This window comes from Lissotriton vulgaris, chromosome 2_1, assembly GCF_964263255.1.
Source record: "Lissotriton vulgaris chromosome 2_1, aLisVul1.2, whole genome shotgun sequence".
Lineage (NCBI taxonomy): Eukaryota > Metazoa > Chordata > Amphibia > Caudata > Salamandridae > Lissotriton > Lissotriton vulgaris.
The window spans coordinates 239,702,305-239,719,350 of NC_141687.1; the positions used below are offsets into that span (position 1 = coordinate 239,702,305).

The 17,046-nt window shown below is 46.1% G+C and overlaps 1 protein-coding gene across 6 annotated transcripts in view; it reads left to right on the plus strand.

Moving 5' to 3' along the window:
• NF1 (neurofibromin 1) overlaps positions 1-17,046 on the plus strand; it is a 2,008,692-nt gene that overhangs the window by 1,267,360 nt on the left and 724,286 nt on the right. For all 6 annotated transcript variants that reach the window (XM_086954827.1, XM_086954826.1, XM_086954830.1 and 3 more), the window contains 2 exons: positions 6,237-6,395; positions 7,818-7,915. In XM_086954827.1, coding sequence (XP_086810953.1) covers positions 6,237-6,395; positions 7,818-7,915 — 257 coding nt within the window. The remainder of the gene's footprint in view (positions 1-6,236; positions 6,396-7,817; positions 7,916-17,046) is intronic.

The window sequence follows — 17,046 nt, forward strand, 5'->3', positions numbered from 1 at the left end:
TAGCTAAACCACTCATTCAGTTGACAACACAGGAGGCAGCGACTTCGACTGCCCTTCCTTGGACTCAGGAACACACACAAGCCTTTGAAGAATTAAAGAAAGCTTTATGCCAAGCACCAGTTTTAGCGACACCATGTTACAGCAAACCTTTTACACTTTTTGTTACAGAACGTGAAGGTACAGCGTTGTCTGTCCTCACTCAAGATCAAGCAGGTTCACATAAGCCTTGCGCTTATTTTTCAAGTACATTGGATTCAGTAGCCCAGGCACTCCCTGCGTGCTTAAAGTCAGTAGCAGCAACAGCACTAGCAATCAGACAGAGCGACTCAATTGTTTTAGGACATCAATTAACAGTACAAGTTCCACATTCTGTAGAGGTTCTTTTAAACAGAACTCAGACTCAACACTTGACTATAGCACGACTGACAGGTTATGAATTAACGCTATTCCAGCCGCACATAGAAATCAGACGCTGCAGCATTCTGAAACCCGCTACATTGTTACCTTCAATTATGACAGATCCAGCCCGCATGATTGTATAGAGATCATTAATGCAGTAACAAAGCCCCGACGAGACTTAACCGATGTTCCATTGACAAATCCAGACCTGACACTTTATGTGGATGGTTCATGTATGAGAACAAGTACAGGAGAATTAGTGGCCGCATATGCAGTGACCACTGAAACTGAAGTTAAAGAAACATATCGTATTGATACGCTATCCGCTCAAGCGGCAGAGCTTATTGCTCTGACCCGAGCCTGTATACTAGCCAAGAACAGAAATGTTAACATATACACTGATTCCCGTTATGCGTTCGGAGTTGTACACGACTTCGGAATGTTATGGCAAGAACGAGGTTTCTTGACCTCTCACGGTGCCAAGATCCAACACGGTCCCCTCATTCAAGCACTGTTAGAAGCAATACATCTGCCTTCAGGCATATCCGTCATGAAGTGTAAAGCACATACTAAAGTTACAGATTCTGTTTCCCAGGGTAACGACCTGGCAGACCAGACAGCAAAACATACAGCATTGACTCACACTCAGACAACTGACGTGACAAAGACAATAGTACCGACACATTGTATGACAGTCAGGGATCCCGCCCTAGATGTAATTGATATTCAGACACATGCTACTACAGATGAAATAAAGAAATGGACTGAACTAGGAGGGATCCAGACAGATCAAGGTTGGATGACGAAGGGAAAATCTACATGGTTTCTCCCCGACTCTATGGTTCAAGTCATAATCAATACAGCACATAGTCCAGCACATCTAGGAGAAAAAGCGATGTTAGACAGTTTACAGAATCTCTGGTATAACAAACACTTATGAGCAGCAGCAAAACAGAAAGTGCGTACTTGCATGATCTGTTGTCAGTTCAATCCAGGTAAAAGCGTCCCTGTAGAGCAAGGTGGATTTCATCCTCCCGATCACCCTTTTGAAGTCCTCCAGATGGATTATATCCAGATGGACCGTTGTCGAGGATTCAAATATGTCCTTGTAATTGTTTGTGCACTTTCCCGTTGGACCGAAGCATATCCAGTCCCAGATTACACTGCTCCGACCACTGCCAGGCAGCTGGTTCGAGAATTCTTCCCACGATACGGCTTGCCTTGTGTCGTGTACTCAGATAACGGACAGCCATTCTCATCCGAACTCATGAAACAGGTTTCCTTGCTGCTAGGATATCAGTGGAGATTCCATTGTGTCCGACATCCCGAAGCCGCTGGCCTTGTAGAGAGGCATAACCAGACACTAAAGACCCGCCTTGCTAAAGTTTGTAAAGAGAAAGGGGTCGACTGGATAGTCGCCCTGCCAGTTGCATTGTTCTATATGAGAATGGTCGCCCACTCGATCAGGATTATCACCGTATGAAGTGGTCTTTGGCAGACCACCGAATATGTGGGGGACGCCCATACCTAAGAAAATTACCGATGTTGATTGTAATATGCTGACAGATTACCTTGCCTCCTTGATGTCTGCACTCCAATCATGTCGTTCACAGGTTGCCGCAGCCTTCCCTGACAACACTGATGTAAAGCCGCATGATGTCCGTCCCGGTGACACAGTCCTAATTAGGAACTTCGACAGGAAAAGTCCGCTGGAGCCCCGCTGGAAAGAGCCGAAGACCGTCCTTCTTACAACGCGGACCGCTATCAAAGTAGAAGGCCGAAAGGGGTGGATCCATACGAGCCATATAAAAAAGTGTAACAAACTGATGCCAGAAAAAGACTCGTCCACCCCTTCCAAAGACTGCATCGAACCTAGTGACTTTAAAGTTCCGAAACAAGAGAAAACTCCCCAAGAGGAGTACAGATTGAAACTTCGATCTAGCAAGTCAGACAGTTTAATTGTTTAAGTCCTCCCCTAGGTGAATCGGTTAAATAGTTTCTGACATGTATCCCCTAGATCGAGATAGAGAGAGAGAGAGAGACAACTCAAGAAACGTACATATTGCAAATCACTCCGTAGTCACTGTATAGTGACATTATTGATTATGTTTTTTCTAAGCCTTCTGATTATTGTTGCTAGTATATTGCTTCCCATATACTACCCTATTTTCAAGCGTGAACAATCTGCTTACAATGTCACTGCTGAACATTCCTTTAGTGAATTACCTCCCCACGAACTTTCTTACAGACTTGCGCTGCACAACAACACATTCATTAGTATGTTACATCACTCCCATCAGACTAACAATGCTACAAACTGTTGGATATGTGGCCGACTCCTTCCCTACCAGAAATACAAGGGAGTTCTGCCCCTCTTTCCGTAACCGTGCTCCTGTGGTGCATGGTTTAGAATAATTAATTCCGTAGATCCTGATGTCGCTGTTTTCAAAGGGAGCTGGGTTTGGGGAAACTTGAACTTAGTTCTGCTTAATGCCTGTTACCCTGACAAGAAGGGACTCCCCACTAGAGTAGGAACTGATCTAGAAAATGAAGTATATGGATTAGGTAATTATACAATTAACCTTATGATTCTTACTGTTGAATCCGAAGCCGCACCAGTTCTCCCTGCTATGTCAGTATTACCAGTCACTGGTGATTTATGTGTCAGTAAGAAAGGTTCAGTACACTTAGGACATAGCAAATGTACTACTGTGGTCGAATTCAGTGACCAAGGCAAATCTTCCTTTAGAGCTACCCGTCATTCCTACTTTGTTTGTGGCCATACCGCATACATACGCTTGCCTCCAGATTGGGATGGTACCTGTTATATTGCATTCCTTCTGCCCCCTGTTTTTCTAGCGCCTCCTGATTATCACAGAAATACAAATCTAGTAAAGAATAGACTCCGAAGAGATCTCCCGATTGTCGACTACACTGAAACGGCATGGGAGCAATACACAGATTTCAATAAAGGATTCTTTTTCTTCACAGGTCCCGTCCAAAATAGTAAACTAATACGCAGATTAACTAGAACACTTGAAGCAGTAGTGAATGAAACTGCCTCCGCCCTAGGTAACTTAACAGAGGAGCAGTCCGCCATGCGGGTTGTTGTTCTTCAGAATTGTCTTGTTATTGACGTCATCTTGGCAGATAGAGGCGGAGCTTGTAAGGTCATCGGGTCAAGTTGCTGTGTTTTCATTCCAGAAAACGCGCCAACGGTATACCAAGCTATTACACGTCTTCATAAAATTGCAAATCAGATACATCAGAATCCAGGCACCTGGACATGGTCCGGTTGGTTCTGGACAACGTTAACCGCTTGGGGATGGAAGATCCTATCCTTCCTAGGCATTGCCCTTGTCATAGTATTCAGTTGCTGCCTGTGCCTACAGTGTGGGCCAGCGATTTGTGGACTGTGTGCCACATCGTGCATTGAACATTCCAGTTTTCTCTCAAAACGTGAAAGAAAAAAAGAAGAACAAATGATGTTACAAGAACAGACTGATCGATTCATGAGGATCGATATATCATGAAGGGTCCGTAGGGAACAAGGAGGGAATGAGGAAATATAAATTTTATGGTCAAGTAATGTTCCCTAACGGGTACCCCACCGTCTCCATGTACCAGCTTAAAGTGCATGTAACTTCCCTCCTGTGCCAGCTATGAAGACGCAAATACATTTGCGTCCAACGTTAACATGTCCTCTTTCAGACCCACCCTGAATGGGTTGAATATTCCGTTTCGAAGTATGCTATGCCAACGTCTTTTTGTGGTGTACTTTACACGTTTTTCAGCTCTGGCAAAGTAGGCCCTGAATTCTGCCATCGAGCCTTTTTTCCTGCTTTCTGACTCCGAAAGCCTCAGCCCAGGCTGTCTCTGTACCCGTGACCTCTGCCTTACTCCCTGTGCGGCTCACGGCGCTTAGCTCAGCCTGCTGCCTGCCAAGACTGTATTCAACCTTCGAATTATCTGTTCCGCTCCTCGAAAATGCATTCCTGCCTACTAGTTTAAGTAAACATCCCCCCAGCTGCAGAGTAAAGGGCCCGGCCTCACTGTCTCCGTGCAAGTAATTCATAGCCTCTGTTACCATGGTAGGCCCATGCCCCTCGCATTCTCATGTAGACACTTAGGCGCTTATACACGCACTCACAGTCAGTATAGAATAGCTTCTGCCCCAGAGACCTTTTCCGTTTAGATAATATGGTTCCCAAACATCAGATATCAGATATGATAGAGGTACGAGTTGATCTGACATGCCAGACTTCTGTCTCTTTCCGCCAGTGTAAATGTCAAGTCCCCTGCACCCTCCAGTTTCACGTCAATCACACGTCATGCAGCTGCGCGCGCATCCAGGCCTCAGATTTCTGCTGACATTACAAGATTCTGCTTTGTTGCCACCCACTTGTGACACCTACCTGTGACGTTTCTAGTACACACCTCCATGTTCGCGCCTAGTTCACGCCTTCTAATTACGTATCACTACCACGTGTGTGTTTTATCTTGTTTCTCTCAGCTGTTACGCCTACTGTATTGGTTTCTATAATGTAACTTAAGTATATAAGCTATGTATTGTCAATAAAATATTGCTCTATCCCTTCCTGCACCCCAGTGGTGGCAGGAACAAGATATCCGGTCTTGACCATTCCTTTTTAAGGAATAAAACCCCTAAGAACTCTAACACCACGGACTCTGCCTCTTTCTTTCCGATTGAGTTATTATTGATTAAGTACTTACCTGCATAGAAATTAGGACGGTAAATCAAATATTTACCACAACGTGATCACTTTCTTTTGCTCTTCTATACCATCTTTGCTACTGAAGGACCAGCACCTTTTTAGATCATTTACATTGATCCACGACTTGAAAAAAAAAAAAAAGTTCAGTCTGAAGGAGAAGAACCAAATGTTTCTTGAAGTCCTTTTCATATTCTCTGGGGCTAAACATATATCTATCCAAACATCTGTCACAGGCCTTGACCACTTAAAAAATAAATCGTTGCCAAGTAACATTATGGCACCCCAATGCCAGTGGAACTCAGAAAGTATGTTGTTTCTCAAGCTAGATGTGTTCCTTTCACCCAGCAAGCACTGCGGTGCTCGAGATTCCATTCTGTGGATAGCCTGTTTAGGAATAGTTGGCATGATTTTGATATTCAACGTTTAGAAATTATTAAATGGCTTTGACTTCTGGTTTCCCCTGAAATACTTTGCTACTTGGCCATAAGACCATGTTAAAAAATGTAACCTCAACTTTATTGCACAACTTCTATGTGCACCATCATCCAGGTTGTGAGGCTATCGTTGTGTGAACGTTTGAAACAATTTTAAATCTGCAATAAAGAAAGTTTCAATGAGGTAATGTTATTGCCTTCAAAGTAACACTGTTCGTTTTGTAAAAAAAAAAAATTTTTAAAGTCGGCAAATCAAAATATTACCACATGTTTTGTCATTTATTCACTGCAGATTGCAGTTATAGTGCTCAGTAGTGAATCTGACCCGTGTGTATTTTTCATAATATTTGATGATAGTAGCAGCATTATTCACAATCTCTCGTGTGTCTGTGGGAGATTGTTTTGAAATACCAAACTTTAGTAGATAGAAGGGTTACATTGTAGCTGTCCATTAATAAAACCCTGTGTTCCTTTAAGAAATAGTTTTTCTCTGGCATATAGCGTCTTCTTTTAAGTCTCAATAAGCAGAAAGGTTGGTCTGCAGCGTACCTTTTACAAATAGTAACTTTGTGTGAATTTACACTGTATGCTTTTCTGAACAGGATATTTAAACACTTAATAGACAGTGACTTTTTAAAAATGTGTTTTATCAATTTTTATTTTGTAGGTTGTCAGCCAGAGGTTTCCGCAAAACAGCATTGGTGCAGTTGGAAGTGCCATGTTCCTACGATTCATTAATCCTGCAATAGTTTCCCCCTATGAAGCAGGGATTCTGGAGAAGAAGCCACCACCTAGAATTGAACGAGGACTAAAGCTTATGTCAAAGGTGAAAGAAGGCATTTGCTTGATTTTAAAATATGGGAAAAATATATTTTGTCTTCAGAACATCTTGTTCAATGTCGAATCCCCCAGACATTAGTCTGTGTTCTTGAACAACACAGTTCTGTATCATTTTTTTATGTCAATTGCCCCAACAGAATAAGTCTTACAGAGCAATAGCTGAGTTTTGTATTTGTGGATTACATTTTGAGAATGATTTAATGGCAAGCGGGAAGTTCTGCAGAACTAGTTTATGCAGAGGGTACTTCACTTGCCCATTCCCTTCCTAGCACACATTCCGCCATGAAGGGATTACAAGCCAAATCTCAGTTGATTACTTTTTTACGAGGCAAAGTCTGCCAGTTAGGATCTGCCTAGTTTTGAGAATTTCTTTTTAACTGTGTGTGTCTTTTTCGATTGAAGACAGTAATTCTGCACAGTTATCTGCTATTTGAAAATACAGTTTTTATGGTAGACTTTAGTATTTGATTTACCATTTCAATGTTCTGAACATGGTTATAATATGATGAGTCCCAAGCTTTTTAAGTTCCGCAGTTAATACCAACACTAAACTACAAATGACCCACCTTCTTCAGAGTTATTTACTTGAGGATGCACAAATTACTGAGATGATAGGCAATTGCAAACTTTCTATTATCTTCTGAAGAAATCAGTAGGTTTTTGTCCATTACTGATGATAATTAGTGTGCTTGATTCCTTTGGTTTATGTTTGAGATGAAAGTAGTCCTGTAATGCAGTGTTGTTTGTAGAGATGACAAGTGCAATTTACTACACAACTGGCTCTAGTCTGACGGATCGATGTTATTCATAAAGTTTTGTGCTGTATTAATCAAAGCGTTACCCCTGGGAGCTACTTCTAGTGTAGTATGTTAACAAATGTGTAGAGTCCATGCTTTATATTGCTATTCAGGTCCTCATTTCAGCTAGGTCTTATTTTTTGAGGCCAGAGCCACTTATCAGGAAGATAATGCGATCTTGCTCCTAGGTACCATCATGTTTGTTAGTCAAATGCAGTGTGACTCATTAACTGCACACACTTTGTTAAATCCTAAAATATGCTGCTTACAAATATAACAGGAAGTATTCAACACTGCAAAGGAAAACTGCAGGGTAGGAGGATTCTCCTGTGCCGTGATACTCAAAGGATAAATAAATGCAGCCAATTTCATAGTTTTGTTCCATGGTCCAGTTTGATTTGTTGAATGATTAAGAATTGCACATTTTACATTAGCTCCCAAGAGAGCAGCTCCGTAAAGTGTGCCAATCACCCTTTATACTGTTGACTTATTACGTAAAATAGTTTTGAATGTGCAATGCTCATTATTCAAACCGAAAACTAAAACTGCATGTCTCAACATATTGAAATTGTGTGTATACACACACATATATATATATATTTTTTTTTTAGATCCTTCAAAGTATTGCCAACCACGTTCTGTTTACAAAAGAAGAACACATGCGGCCTTTCAATGACTTTGTCAGGAATAATGTTGAAGCAGCTCGTAGGTAAGAGTAAAATAATTTACTGTTATTTTAAGCATGTTATCTTAAGCTTTTTCAAGCTTTTAATAATTTAATATTGTGTCTAATTTCAGAGAGGATAACCTGTTTTTTAACCCAACTAGGCCTTGGAAGCAGTGAACCTATAACTTTACTAAATAGAAACCCCATTTGCTTCTTCGTATATAATTTCCGTACTGAAAATATTTTTTAATGGGTTTGCTAAATTATAAAGGAATCTCATGATCAAGACTTCAAATAGATTGAACACAAACCCCAGTCATGGTATTGTTCATCTGATAAAGGCTACTAGCCTCAGATTACTTCACGTAGAATTATCCCCAGGCGTGAGTCTGGATCCGGAAAACTTTAGCCACAGCGTCCCTGCTCGCCAGGGGTGGTGCAACACCAGGCGACTCTGTCCAGGCGTCGTCCTCGTACGTGACGTCAGCGAAGTCAAATAAGACCCAACCCGGCAGGCCTACATCAGTTTTTTCCTTTTCCGCATGCAACGCGGATCCGGTCCTTGCTATGGATCTGTTTGGGCCCTCTTTTTCCTTCCATTGGCCCTTCTTTTTGAGGAACAGTGTATGAATGCCTCCGGGCTTCAAGACTTGCACGTCGTGTCGGCGACGGGCCCTCACCTCATTTGTATGTGATGTTTGGAGGAGGATCACAGCACCACTGATTGTGCAGCGTGCCAACAATTGAAGACGAAGTCACGGCGGGAGTGCCGGATAAAACTTCTCTCGGCGTGTCTCTCGAGGTAGATGTCCTCCCCTCGGTCTGCTTCGGCGGATGGCTTCAGATACTGCTGTGGTAGTCGTCCTCGCCCTTCTCCGATGTCACATGCGCGTCGCTCCCGGGTGGGTAAGTGTCGCAGTTTGTCCCCGGGGGCTGGTTTCCGGCCTACCGGGGGCGTGGGCTCTCCGCTGGTGATGCGGCCCGCGTGTCGTCCTATCCACTGTTTCCCTGTGCTGGGGGCGTCGAGAGTCCAGATGGAGACATATGCTGGTGTCTCTTCCTCCTCCTTCCCCCCTGGGGCGTCGGTGGATCCCTTGCCTTACGCGGGGCCCACCGCGGCTTCAGCCCCTGCACCGACTGGTTCGGATTCAGGCTTGGAGGATGTGGTGCTTTAGAGGTGCGGCTCCTCCGGGGCACCTACTTCAGGCCACGGTGTCTCTTCCTCACCCCAAACACCCGCGGGAGTCCCGGTGGTGACGCGGGAGGTCGCAGGTGCTCGGGTCGCATCCCTGTGCCCCTCTCGGTCCTTTGACAAGGTGGGTCTGTCTAAGACCGAGGTGACTCCGCTACGGCACCGGCAATGGCTGAACTGTGCGGAGCCACACGGGTCAGTGGACCCTTCCCTGTCCCGCTCCGGGTAGTGGCTGGGTGGACTCTCTCATCCCTCCTCATGGGGGGCTGCTTCGTCGGAGGGTGAGTCGAAGGTTGAATCGTCCCTGGCGCCACCGCATCGGTTGCCAGGCGATCTCTGCCACATTCTGGGGCGCGGCTGGTCGATGGCTTTGTGTCTCTCCCTAGGCCCTTCTCGTTCCTCCGCACAGGCAACTGCCTCGGCGGGGGTCGAGTCTGCATCGCTCAGGCGGCGCCCCTGGACCAGTTCGGCTCCGGTTCCACTCTGGTCCCCGATGTGGTGTGACTTGGAGGAGCCCTGTCTGGCGACGCCGGGTGGTGCCGACGTTCTGCCTCAGTGGCGGACTCTACGGCTCCGAGCAGGAGTCATGCTGCAGATTCGTCTTCGGACGCTCAGTCTTCTCTGGAGGCAGGCTGTATATTGGTGTCGTCCTCCCCAGAGACTGGTCGCCGTGTGGTATCTTTTTCACCGGTGACGTCGAAGGGCGGCTACCCGCCTTTCCTGAGGCAGAGGTGTTCATCGGAAGAGCAGCAGGTCCCTCATTCTTCGGCTCCTTCTGACTTCCAGGTCTGACCCTTGCCCGTCCCGCTTGGCTTCGGGGACGGCTGCCTTAGTTTGCAGCCGTCGCCCACGGAGGATCTGCTTTCTCCACCGCAGGGCCCAATGGAGGCAGGGGCAGCCTTTGCTCGCGCGGTGTCCACGGCTGTGGGCATTCTGCGCATGGGTGACCCGGTTGCTCACTTTCCGGCGGACCATCTCTTGGAAGTTCCCCACCAGGGCTTTGGTGGGAGGGAGGTCTTACTTCCCTTTAAGGGTTCGCTCCTTTCTTCCCTGACGGGGCATGGAGGCGTCCCGCCTCAGGGGATCCGGTGCCTCAGCACCTTCTGCACCGGCACCTTCTGGCGCAGCGTGACCCGGCGTGTCTTTCCCTCCACCCCTCTGCTGCCAGTCTGCTTTTGCGGACCGCCTTTCCCTCCCTGCCACGTCTGTCTCCTCAGCTTACAACAGTTCAGAAGATGGGATAGTCACCGAGATCTCTACTGGTATTTAGGAATACAGTTCTAGCTCCATCAATGACGGAGACTACGACCGCAGTGACGACAAAGCTGTTGTCGTTGACGTCAATGACGCAGAAACTACGGCAGCGACAAGAGCGATGGCTACGACAGCAATGGTGTCGGCGGTAACAACGATGGCGGTGTCGACGACAGCGCCGACGATGGCAATATCATCGTCAACTACCACGTCGAAGGGAGTGAAGATTTCTGGAGAAAAAGTCAGGAAGCCTCCGGTAACTCCTGAAGTTACTTCACCTAGCAAGGTGACTCCTTTCCTACCTTCTGGGAGAGGAGGATTCAGATGAGGAGGGACCTTTCGGTTATGCCCATAGCTCTTCGCAGTTGCACGTTAAGTGCCAGGAGGGTGATTCTGAAGGATACAAAGGTTAACATTACTATGATCATCCCCAGGAATATCATAGGGAATATCAGGAGGAGGTGGTCTGTATGCCTTCCTCTTTTACTTCCGACTTACAATACATGCTGTTGGACTACAAGAGAAGGTTTACAACTCCATCCTCGATTCCGGAACATGCGTCATTTCCCACAATGCAACATTCAGTTCCAGCCACTCCTTGGGTACCACCACCACCACCACTGCTGCAAATAATAGTGGAACATCCACCTTCCAGACCCATATAGGGAATTGGATGACTATATTATCCCCACTCCTTCTTCCCCTTCACTGGTTCCTGTGGATTCTCCGCCAGGGCACGTAAGTGGTTTCCACACTCTACTGGAAAAGGCGGCTGAGAGGTTTGATCTGCCAATGCCATCTTCGCAGACAGAGTGTTTTTTATATAACTTTAAGGAGCCCTTTAAGAAGCCGGTGCGGGCCATTCCCATTGTCAATTATTTATAGGATGAGGGTCGTAAGGTCATGAAAACTCCGGCCACGATGATCCCGGTTCTTCCACGATTGGAGAAAAAATATAAGGCCCCAGATGATAGCCCTGTTTCATGGCCACTTTAGACGTAGAGGATGCCTATTTTCATGTTCCCATTCATCCATCGCACAGTTCCTACACTTTACGTTAGCCAAGAGCCACTTTCAATTCAAAGTTCTCCCTTCGGCCTTAGATCAGCACCAAGGATCTTTAAGAAAATGTTGCCTCCGGTAGCAGCCTTCCTCAGAAGACAGCAGCACCAGGTATTTTCCCTACCTAGACACTGGCTGATAAAAGCTCATTTCAAAGCAATAGGCAGGAATTCTGTGACATCCTGCACAAAGCTGTTCAAGGATCTAGGTCTTACCCTCAACAGGGGCAAGACAAATTTGCGTCCTTCCAAGACCGCTGTTTTCCTGCGAGCCATATTGGACACGTATGTAGGAGAGTGGGGTCTGCAATCCTATGGTCACCCCCGATTTTTGCTTTTTGCTTCACTGGTTTACGACTTTCCCTGGCTGTGGGCCTGCCAATCAGACCCACAGCCTAGCTGTTCTCTCTCTAAATTGACAAGCATGTACCCTAGGTGCATTTACCGATTGGTCCTGGGCACCTTATCAGTCCCTGTACAGCATACCGTAGGTATCCAGGGCATAGGTGTACCCAGGGCCTACCAGGGGCTGAAGCATGTATTATGCCACCCCTGGCTGGCCATCCAAATCTGACACAACTGGCTGCACGACAGCTGGGGCAAGGTGGTGTAATCACCCTTTGCTTTAGATATAGTATCTCTATATCTAACCCTAAAATGGACACATAGATTCCTATCAGTCACTCCTATGGCAGGCCTTATCAATCCTGAAGGCAGAGTGCTTGGAATTATGTGAGATGGTGCTCTGGCATGAGCTGAGCCCGTTTGCAGCTTGCGGAACCAAGTCGTAATAGCTGTTCCATGATAACGCGTACCATATACTCTTAAGTGCATTATAATCCTCGCGGGTATTTGCTAACTCTGGTATCGCATTATCAAAACATGTCGAGTAAGGTGTCATACGAATTGGAATACTAACCCCTCGTCAATTCTGGTGACGGGGTTAGCATTCCACCCCTCTAGAGGGACACGACATGGATGTAACTGTGAACCCCGGTTAAAGTTAACTCGAGCCTCAACATCACAAAAAGGATGCTGCCACCACAGACACAATTCTGACCTCCTGCTGCTGGGAGTCCTCCCAGCGAGGGAGGCTTGGACAAAGGGTTTCCTGCCTTGGTGGGTGCTAGCACCACCCCAGACAGGATTTTGTGTATTAGGTAGGACAGGGCTGAAAGGAATGAGACATGCCTGGGGCACACAAGGTGTCCCTGTGCATATGCCGGTCCAAACCAGTTCCTGGGGCACTCCAGCCCCAGAGCTGGCGCAGGACCGGACAAAGAAAAGGGGGTGTAACCACCCCCTTCCTGGTCCCACCCAGAGGAGGGACCTAGTCGTAGTGCAGCCCCCTTTAGCCGGATAAAGGTAGGAGCTGGTCCCATTCCAAATTAGATTATCCTGATCAACTTCACAAGAAGAAACTCTGGACCTCGACGTTCTGCTCCACAGAAGACAGAAGGAATCCACCCTGCATCTGCAGGCACCATCAGCATACCGCGACTTCCCTTTGTCGTCTTTCTGCAAAGGATCCAGACTTCAGAGCCCGACGAGACCCGGATTCCCAGACCTCTCCGACCTCAACCCACATCTGCAGCCGAGCTGAGACCCGTGGGTGCGACGGGACACGTGGGACCGGCCATCTTGAAAGAAGCAGCACTTCGCTCCAGCACGACTTCCGAGGCCTCCTCGTCCAAGTGCTTTGGGGACTGAGAAGCCCCGACCCCGAGCAGCTCCTGCATCGAAGATCAGCCCTCCAGTATCCACGAGATCTGCGTGGGGCCCTTCTGCCTGTTTGCTGCTCGACGCGTTGTCTGGTCACTTGCCGGCTGGCTAGTTACCTCCTAGACGACGAACACCGACAACTTTGCTGCTGGTCTGGTTGCTCCAGACTGGCCCTTTCTCCCTTCCAAAAGAGGAGCACCCCGGACCCTCCTGGTCCACTCCAGACGCCGTTTCCACTCACCGCGTGGGTTGCCTTTGCCAAGGCCTGTTGAACCCGAATCCGGAGACGACACCGCCGACAGCGAGAGCCTGCGTGTCACAGCTCGTGCCTCCATCCTGGTCGTTCGAAGACACCACCTGGTCCACGTGGCTGCAGAGACAAGCGTCCACCTTCACCTGATCGTGGTCGCCTGCAGCATCTTTCTTCAAGGCTCCATAGACTTCGACGCGGAAACCCGACCCGACTTCGCACCTATGCACCCGCAGCCTGTGGGTGAAGTAACACGAGCATTTCGGTGCTCAAGGGTAGCTTGACTGTCCTAGTGTCCAGTTCCATTGTCGTTTCAGTCCTATCTAGTCAGGAACGTCCGTACTCACCTTTTCTTTAAACTGTACTGTCCATAGACGATTGTACGCATCTCGCGTGTGAGTTCACACCCTGCACACGCGCTCCGTGGGCCTCCTATTACCTACCTCAAGTTAGTATAGCGTGGTCCCAGCGATCCTACAACCTCTGGACAGCTCCATTCCTTTAATTGACTTTCACATTCCACTTACTTAGTATATGGTTTGTCGTGCCCCTCGGGCACCATTGTAAATCGTGCAACTTAAACGTATTTTTCCTAAGAGTTTGTCATGTGCTTAGCCCTCTGACCTCATAAAGAGTTCAGAGGTGTATGTTAGTTAATAAATAACTGTTTATTTTCATAACTAACTGTGTGGTGTCCTTTTCATTTGGTATTCAAAGGTTATATGTGGTAAAACAGCTGGCTTCACATGCCATAAAGAGTTTAGCCTAAAGACTGCTTTTGTACACGCTACTAGGATAGCTGGTCTATAAGGTTGACTTACAACCAATCACCATAAGGGTTGTTTGGACTGATACAAGGTGATCACTAGAACTAGTGAGCATCATATATCAGGCCAACTTCTCACAACGTCCCTGAACAGAGCGTTTCCATCACGAGAAAGACAAGTCAAACTGATGTCAATGGCTCGTCTTCTTCTAAAAAGAAAGTCACTTTCAGTTCGCCTCTACAGATCCTTTCTGGGATCCATGTCGCCCTGCATTCCGCTGATACCCCACTGCAGGGTACAAATGCAACCTCTTCAGGAGCAACTGGACTTACAGTGGCGTCAAATAGAAGGATCTTTCGAGGACATGATCACGGTAACTTCACCAATGAGGCAAGCCACTTTGTGGTGGACTCACAGGGCGAACATTTCACACCTTCTCTCTTTTCTGTCCACCCCAGCTCCTCAGATAATTACAACAGATGGATCTCTAGAGGGTTGGTGAGCGGTCTTACTGGACCTTCATATAAGTGGCCTATGGCAACAGCATCTTCGTCCTCTGCACATCAATCTGCTGGCGCAGAGTGATTCACCTAGCCCAACAGGCGTTTCTCCCAAGGATCTTTCGAGGATCAGAAACTCATTGGTTCTTATCAGGAATCAGGACAGACAATACCACAGCCATGCATTACTTCAACAAACAGGGTGGCACAAGGTCCCGTCTGTTGTCTGTAGAAGCTCAAAGTATCTTGGAATGGGCAATCCTGCATGGGGTTTCACTGAAAAGCCAAGAATTTTCCAGGAAATCTCAACGAGACAGCAGATAAACTAAGCAGACTAAAGTCAGTATGCCAGGAGTGGGAGCTGGATCAGAAGACACTGGACAACGTCTTCTGGCTATAAGACAAGCCTTCATAGATCTGTTTGAGACACCAGAGAACAAGAAATGCCGGTACTTTGCAAGCTGTCATCACCATCCGGGATCCTGGGGGAATGCTTTTTCATTGGCAGGGTCAGGCACCTTTGTTTACGCTTTCCCTCTCATTCCTCTTCTCCCAAGGCGTCTGATGAATATGAAGGCAGAACCTTGCAAGAGGATCCTCGTAGCACTGTCTTGGCCTTGCCAGTATTGGTACACAGAGCTTCTTCTTCTGTCGTTGGAACAACTGATTCTCTTGGATCCTATCCAATCATTGCTGAAGATGTCCCAGGGCCAAATGCGGCATCCGGATCCCAAATCTCTTCAATTTTCGGCATGGCTCCTGAACACAGAGTCTCTCAACCTGAATCTGTCCACAGAATGTAGACATTATTTCCCAAGCTCGAGCTCAGAGCACAAACAAGACATACCGAATGAAGTGGAAGAGGTTCTGTCTCTGGTGCCAAGAATCCTTTCTCTTCTTCGGCTCAGGAGATTATTCCTTACATCCTTTCTTTGGCCAAGGCTGGCTTAGCTCACGCATCCATTAAAGTTCATCTCGAAGCCATCTCTCGTTTCAGAAGAACATCTTCAGGCCCTTCTCTATAGTCAGCGAAAATAATAAAACAATTTATGAAAGGGCTTTTTAGAGTTTTCCCTCCAATAAAACCTCCTCCTCCATATATTTTTTTCTGGCTATACTGTCTGCATATAAGCTTTGAGAATAACTATTGCTTTGCTGCTAATTCTTTGAAATTACTGTATGATCACGCTTAATACTAAATGCTTGTCTTAATACATAACAGAGTCTAAATTGAGGAAACTATGTCCTTTTTTCAAATTTTTTTGGGGATTATGTACTATTGTTTAAAAAGATCTGGACAAGAAATGTGCTAGCTACTCTGATTCTATAAAAGTCCCAATACTGGAGTAAGAAAATAAGTTACTAAACTGTAACTTTAGTTCTCCAGTATTGGAAGCTTTCATAGATTCACATGCGACCCACCCTCCTCCCCCTGGGAAAGTTCAACTTAAAAAAAAAAAAAAAAAAATGTATGTTTATCCTATGGCACTACTGCTACGAAAATCTGAAGGTCTAAGGTTTTCTCAGGAGGGTTCTAGAGGGTGAGGCTGATCTGATTGGTTGTATGTTTTATTTGGTCTCTTTTACAAAAAGAGGTGGATATGTTACAAAACTGAAATGGGCCTAGTTTCTAGTTTGTAATAGCTTTGCATTGCTATTTTGCTATATACCGGGGACTCCCATCTAGACTATGTGGAATGATTCGAGAATGTGAATCTATGAAAGCTTCCAATACTAGAGAACTAAAGTTACAGGTAAGTAACTTATTTTCTTCTGAATCTACAGAAATAAACTACAAAATAATTTGCAGCACTTGCCATTCTGAAGACTGAGTCCTTGCAAAAATGAGGCTGTCCGAATCCTTTCAGCCTTCCTCCTTAGGAGAAGGCTGTCTGTTAGCAGGTGTTACTGAAGAATACAAAGTTAATGGGCAGTAAATGCATATATTCGTGTCTTTGTAGATATCAGTGCTCTGAATAATACTCAGTTCTACCTCTCTTTTTTTTAACCATATTTATTGAGTTTTGACAATGAACACTACAGCTAGCATGATAGGCACCATCAATAAACCAAAAAATTGCAGATGGCACCCTGAGTTTCAGCCACATCAGTTGTTCCCGGATTCTACTATGGTATGATTATACACAACTATTATAACAAACCCAAATGTCAGCCTATACAGCTGTATTGAACAAAAAAAGTATCTGTGCAGTGCAGCCCTGATTGTGTTCTATCTACAGGGGGGTGGGGTTGGGGGATACGCATTACTACCTGACCCTCTTTAGGATAATTAAAGTATTTCTTTTTTGTTACTCTAGTCTTTTCAAAGTTGCAGATACATAGAAAAGCCTGAGATTTGTTAAGGTGCTATCAGTTTCCTGTGTAATGTTTAACTGTGTGCTGGCCCCATATTTTGGGCCTACCACA